At 45.6% G+C, this 6,367-nt stretch overlaps 1 protein-coding gene across 1 annotated transcript; it reads right to left on the reverse strand.

Annotated features, from left to right (window-relative positions):
* Window positions 1–2,471: 2,471 nt before the first annotated feature.
* TCEAL4 (transcription elongation factor A (SII)-like 4) lies at window positions 2,472–3,029 on the reverse strand. The gene has a single exon (XM_006876531.1). The coding sequence runs from the start codon at window positions 3,027–3,029 to the stop codon at window positions 2,472–2,474; it is 558 nt and encodes a 185-aa protein (XP_006876593.1).
* Window positions 3,030–6,367: the final 3,338 nt, after the last annotated feature.

Genomic DNA, 6,367 nt, shown 5'->3' on the forward strand with positions numbered 1-6,367 from the left:
GCCAACTGGAAGAATAGCTCTGGTAGCGTAGTGGTTACGAATCAGACTGCGAACCACAAGGTCAACAGTTCGAAACTATCAGCTGCTCCGTGGGAGAAAGATGAGGCGTTCTGCTTCCGTAAAGATTTACAGCCTTGGAAACCCTGTTCAGGGTCGCTATGGGTCAGAACCAACTCGACAGCACTTAACAACAACACCTGGGACTAGGAGCAGCTCTGGTAGCGTAGTGTTTACGAATTGGGCTGCCTCACAGTCAGCAGTTCGAAACTACCAGCTGTTCCGCAGGAGCAAGGTGGCTTTCTGCTCCCGTAAAGATTTATAGCCTCGGAAACCCTGTACAGAGTGGCTAGGAGTCAGAATCGACTCCACGGCACATAACAACAGCTGGGACTATTTGAGCAACACAATATGTAAAATAGTATTTATTGGATTATAAACCAGTATCAAAGGTATAGTATGAAAAGGAGAAATAAAAGAAAAACACTATCTCAGCCAGGTGACCAAGGTTAACATTAATGATTAAATCATAGTGATAGTATGTACCCTTGATAGGACATTATGAAAATGACACTGTACCTCTGTGGGCTTCTTCACAAAAATATGATTACATAGCCCTTGCATAACCATGAGAAAAAACAACCTGAGGGACATGCTACAAAATGCTTGACCAATACTTCTCAGAAGTGTCAAGGTCATCAAAAATAAGTCTGAGGAACCGCCACAGCCAGAAGCCTAGGGAGACATGATGGCTAATCCTGTGATATTCTGGGTAAGATCCTGGAACAGAAAAAGAACCAAATGAAAAAACTGAGGAAATCTGAATAAAGTATGTTGTTGTTAAGTGCTGTCGAGTCATTTTAACTCGTAACAACCTTAAATAGGGTTTCCGAGCAGCGACTGGTGGTTTGAACTGCTGACCTTTCGGTTAGCAGTGCGGTGCTGATCCTACAGATCCACATCAAGAATAAAGTATAGATTTTAATTACTAATGATGTATTAACATTGGTTCATTGTAACAAATGGACCACACTAAGCTAAGATGTTAATACAGGATACTGGATGTGGTGTTTACAGTAATCTCTGTACCATCCTTGCAATAATTTTGTCAATGTAAAATTTTTCTACAATAAGTTTATTAAAACACACACACATACTGTAAGCAAATTAAAGGCTGGGGGGAAAATGGATCTGTTGAAATGTTAAGGAATGGCCTAACAGGAAATTCCTGGGACACAACCCCTACTAAGAACACTGTTAGCAGACAAGAAATTAACAGGTGGGAACAAGTCTCTGCTCACTCAGGTTTTTATCGTGGCTTACTCCCCAGTATCTGAATCTGCTGGAGAGATGGCCGTATGCAAAAATACATACACACACAAACCAACAAAAAGTATTCAAAGGGATATTTTGTAAAATATCAAGACTCAAGTCACAATTGGATACTGTGCAGCTGGGTTAATCCTTATTGTAGGTAGAGAGGATACACAAGGTGGTGTATCATCAGCTCTAGCTCATTAGCAAAACCCTCAGGAAGATGCATGACTGATATAGAGGGTGAAGGGTCGCATTAGTCGTTATCAACTCAATGGCACACAACAGGATCTAGCAGATATGGCACCCACTTCTCAGCTATCTTATTCCTGGACACGAGGTGAGGTCTCATTCAGCCCTCCCCCAGTGCCTGTTGGGGTCCTGGTTCCGCTAATACAAGGGAGATAGTAGGAGCCATCCCAACACACCTCACACACTCAGTACCTCACCTGACCCACTTGGCAGCCTTGGGAGACAAGTATTATCCTCATTTCTCAGATGACAGAATTAATCTTTAAAGCAATGGATTGGTAATAACTGTCAGGCAGATTCCTCCAGGTAGTTCTGACACGAATTCTAATTGAACAGTTGTTCGGATTGCTTATTTTGTGTTGGTTTCATATTTTCAACCTATTCTTGCTAACAAAAATGTTTTAAGAAAACAAAAAATGGACAGATGAACAAAACAGAAAGGACAAAAAATCACCCACAGATAACAACTGTTAATCTTTCAGTAGACACAGCTGTCAATGTTTTCTGTGCTGTCAAATCAGTTCCAACTCTTAGCAACCCTGTATAGGAGTTGCTGGTGAGTTTAAACTGCTGACCTTGCAGTCCAATGCCACACCAGGACTAGGTAAATATTCCATAGTTTTGAAAAAAGGACTGATGCTGTATATATGGTTCTGCAAACGATTTTAATTTTACAATGCACCATAAACATTTTTTTTCCATGCATTGGGTGAAAATTCTCTACTGAAACACAGAGGCTGTAGTTGGGTCAAAAGGCTATTGGTACCTAGAGGGATGCCTAAAGCCAAGTATCAGCATAAGGTTAAAGCACAGAGCCTGGCCAAATGTCTGCCAGGGAAAAGCAAGAAATAAGAAAGCAGGGTTGATATTGTTCTAATCAGTCAAAATATAAGCAGAGCTCAAAGGCACTACACATAAGGAATGTCTTCAAAGCCTCTTTGTTGGGCCCTGCAGCCACCCCTAAGTTCCCTTGGGCCCCTAGGGTGGAAGGGATTCTGTAAACTTCTTTGCATCCACATAAATCCCCCCAATTTCTGTTTGGATTTTTTCACCTCATCCTCCACCCTAGCCATCTCATCGAATTCTCTTATCATCTCCTCATTGCTCAAATGCATATCATGTATGGCCTCCTTATACTCCTTCAGGTACTCAGCCAGCCCCTTGTTAGTTTTTCTTTTTGCTTTCCTGGGTATGTTATCCTGGGCTGGGCGCTTTCCTGCAGCCCTTGTTTCACTCACTGGTTTTCCTTCTTTTGGCTTCCCCTCACCCTCTGGTTTCCCCTTATCCTTTAGCATTTCCTCATCTGCTTTCTCCTTAGTTTCTGTCATTCCCTCATTTCCTAACGTTTGCTTGTCTTCCTGAGTATCAGCTACGTCAGGGTTCCCCTGAATCTGTGGCTGTTCTTCGTTTTCCACTTTTTCTTGGTTTTCAGGCTTTCCTTCATTTTCATTGTCGAATTTTTCCATGTTGAGATTCTTCTTCTCCAGTCCTAGAAGGGTGGGGGTGAGATGAGAAGAGACAAGGAGACTTGAGGATTTGGGAGTGAAGCATCTCACCCACCCCTCATCAGGATTCCTCTACCCTGCCAGCTCCTTAAAACTCTCTCCATTCCTCCCTAGTACCTCCCCACAAGCCAACCCTTTCCCAGGCAGGCCCTGTCACCACTTCTACTCCCAGGGTGGTGTGGTGGTGGTGGCTGGGTGCCGTGGAGTCAGAACCGACTCATAGCGACCCTGTACAGGGTTTCCGAGGCTATAAATCTTTACGGGAGCAGAACGCCTCATCTTTCTCCCGCGGAACAGCTGGTAGTTTTGAACTGCTGACCTTAAGGTTCGCAGTCCGATTCGATTCGTAACCACTACGCTACTCCCGGGGTAGTAGTTGTTAAGTGCCGTCGAGTCAGTTCCTACCCATAGCAACCCTGTATAGGGTTTCTGAGAAGCGACTGGTGGGTCTGAACCACCAATTTATGGTAGAGCGCATTATCCTGCAGCGCCACACCAGGGCTCCCAGGGTAGAAGGTCCACAAATTCTGCTCAACCCTTACCCTCCCCCCGCCCCTCAGCCCAGGTCCACGTCCGGTGCTGCCTCCCCCAGCCCAGACCTGCAGGGCTTCTGAACAGTCTTCTCTTTCTATTCTCGAAGAGTGCTGGGAGCCACAGACGCGCAGACCTGCAGACAGATAGGAGACAGGCAGGGAGGTCGAAGAACTCACAGTGACAAGGGCCCTTTCCAGAAGCCCGGCTTGGCTTCCTTAATCAGTCATTCCCTTTTCCACATCCTTCGCTCCCCAGACGCCATTTTTCTGGCCGATTTCCAAACTCATTTTGATCTCTAAGGTCTAAATTCTCCCCTAAAGGAAGTAACCCGCCTGCCTACCCTTGAGGTCAACGTTTTCCCCTCCGCCCAGAATCGTAAAGGGGGGCTATTCCCACTGTCGCACTGCTGGGGTGCCCCGTGTACAATTTACAGCTCCAAAATGGACGTAGGGCAGAGAGGAGGGGGTGCAGTGGAAGCAGCCCCCAATATTTGAGGTGTCTACCCTGCCCCCACTGGCTTTTGCTGTCCCGAAGGCAGCCTTAGCCAGCTTCCCAGCGCCATCTCTCTTTACTCTCAGGCCAGCTTCCCAGGAACTGAACCCCATTTCTAACCCGTTTCCCCTTCCCCTCCATTCCAATGTTCCGCAGTCAGCAGGAGGGCCCTGACACTGACCTGAGGGAACTGGAGCAAGAGTAAGAAGCCCAAGGGCCGAGCAGAAGGTACCGGGTCTGGACCGCTGGGCGCGGGACCTGGAGCCCACGTCGGCGCCAGCCGATCACGTGAGCGCCATACGTCACCAGTAGTTCCGCACCGCTCCCGCCCCGCCTACCGGCCTGCCTGCTGCCCATCACTCTCTTTGAACCCGTACCCCTGCACCTCGCTGAGTCCTTTTGTTCTTTTTCTCTTGTTGAGAAGTTAGTCAAAGAAAGAACTTTAATAAAAACCACAGCGGCTTTTTTTTTTTTTTTTTAAATGGACTGGGCATGCCCAGATGAGGGATCTTGACGATGTTGCTCTTAAACTCCATTGAAAGAACGTAGACCCACGCAATGAGGTCATATGAACGTGAATTTAAATTGCCAGATTAAAAAAAAAAAAAAAAATCAGAACAAAGCAAAACTGAAAGAATATTACCTTTCATTTAGAAAAATGAGCCAGGCCAACAGGGTACCTGGTCTGAGTACCCACTATGCCCCAGGCACCGTTCTATATATGCACTTTAATTACATTTCCTCAAGTGACCTTCATGGAGCAGATTGGCATACTATGAGAGAATAGTACTGGGAATCTAATTTGGACGGTGGTTGTGTTAGTGGGAGCACAAATCCTCGCTGAAAATTTACATTTAAATAGCAACCTCAAGCGTGAGCCAGAGAGAGCTAGGATGGGAGAGCTTTCCAGAGTCCAACGGGAGTGATATGTGCAAAGGTCCTGGGGCTTAGGGCTCAAATGGCTCTGCAAACAGGGTGTACCAATTTGTCATCTTCCAGCAGTGTATGTAGTTATCATGGTCGCACATTTCCCATTTAAACAGAATGGTGCATACACACATGCTCAAACACCAAGCTTCCTCCTCTCACCATAATATTATGTCAAGGTATTTTCTGGGCATAAAGTAGAATCATTAATGGAGCAATTAGACAAACCTTTGTATAGCTCAGTTGACTAGGTTTTTGCTTACTAAATTACTGATTCCTAGGCCTGCGTCTCTAAAATAACTCTTGAGATTCCTTAAATGACATTTATTGTTGTTATTAAGTGCCGTCAAGTCGGTTTTGACCTATAGTGACCCTGTATAGGGTTTCCGAGGAACAGCTGGTGAACTTGAACCACCGACCTTGTGGTTCAAGCCAACCTTCCGTTCCAGCGCATTAACCTACAGCTCCACACCAGGACTCCTAAATGGCATTTATATGTTGTTGTTGTTGCTAAGTGTCGTCGAGTCGGTTCCGACCTATAGTGACCCTGTATAGGGTTTCCGAGGAGCAGCTGGTGAGCTTGAACAGCTTTGCAGTCTAGCGCATTAACCCACAGCACCACACCAGGCCATTCAGTCACGTGATTGTAGATGGTCTCTTAGTTTTCTGCCACATATAGTGTCTTAGTTATCCAGTGCTGCTATAACAGAAATACAACAAGTGGATGTCTTTAACAAATTTATTCTCTCATGGTTTAGAAGGCTACAAGTCCGAATTCAGAGTACTTGCTCTGTAGGCCCAGCTTTCCTTGGAGATCTCCATCGTTCCCTGGATCCGTCATTCCCTAGATCAAGGAGCTTCACTGTGCAAGGAACTCATATCTGAAGGATGCATTCCACTCCTGGCTCTGTTTTCTTGATGGTAGTGGGTCCCTCTTTCTCTGCTCACATCTCTTGTAAGATAAAAGGTGTTGCATACTACACCCTTGGGATTTCCCCATATATCAGATTAGAGCCATGGTGGGATTAAGGGTGGTATGGCACTGTAGGATAAGCACTAGACTGCTAATCACAAGGTTGGCAGTTCACACCCACCAGCTGCTCCTCGGAAACCTGATACAGGATCACTATGTGTCAAAATCAACTTGATGGCACTTAACATCAATATCCTACCCTCAATCCACTTACTGGTTTAGCACATCATGGGCATCATATGTCTGCCAAGCCACTGCGAATCATGGTCCAGACCAACTGACACATATTTTTTTGGGAGACACAATTCAATCCATGACACTGCTTTACATGGTGTCTGATTTTAACATGTTCACCTTTAGAAGGCTAGCTTAC

Source organism: Chrysochloris asiatica, unplaced genomic scaffold (assembly GCF_000296735.1).
Source record: "Chrysochloris asiatica unplaced genomic scaffold, ChrAsi1.0 scaffold00389, whole genome shotgun sequence".
Classification (NCBI taxonomy): Eukaryota; Metazoa; Chordata; class Mammalia; order Afrosoricida; family Chrysochloridae; genus Chrysochloris; species Chrysochloris asiatica.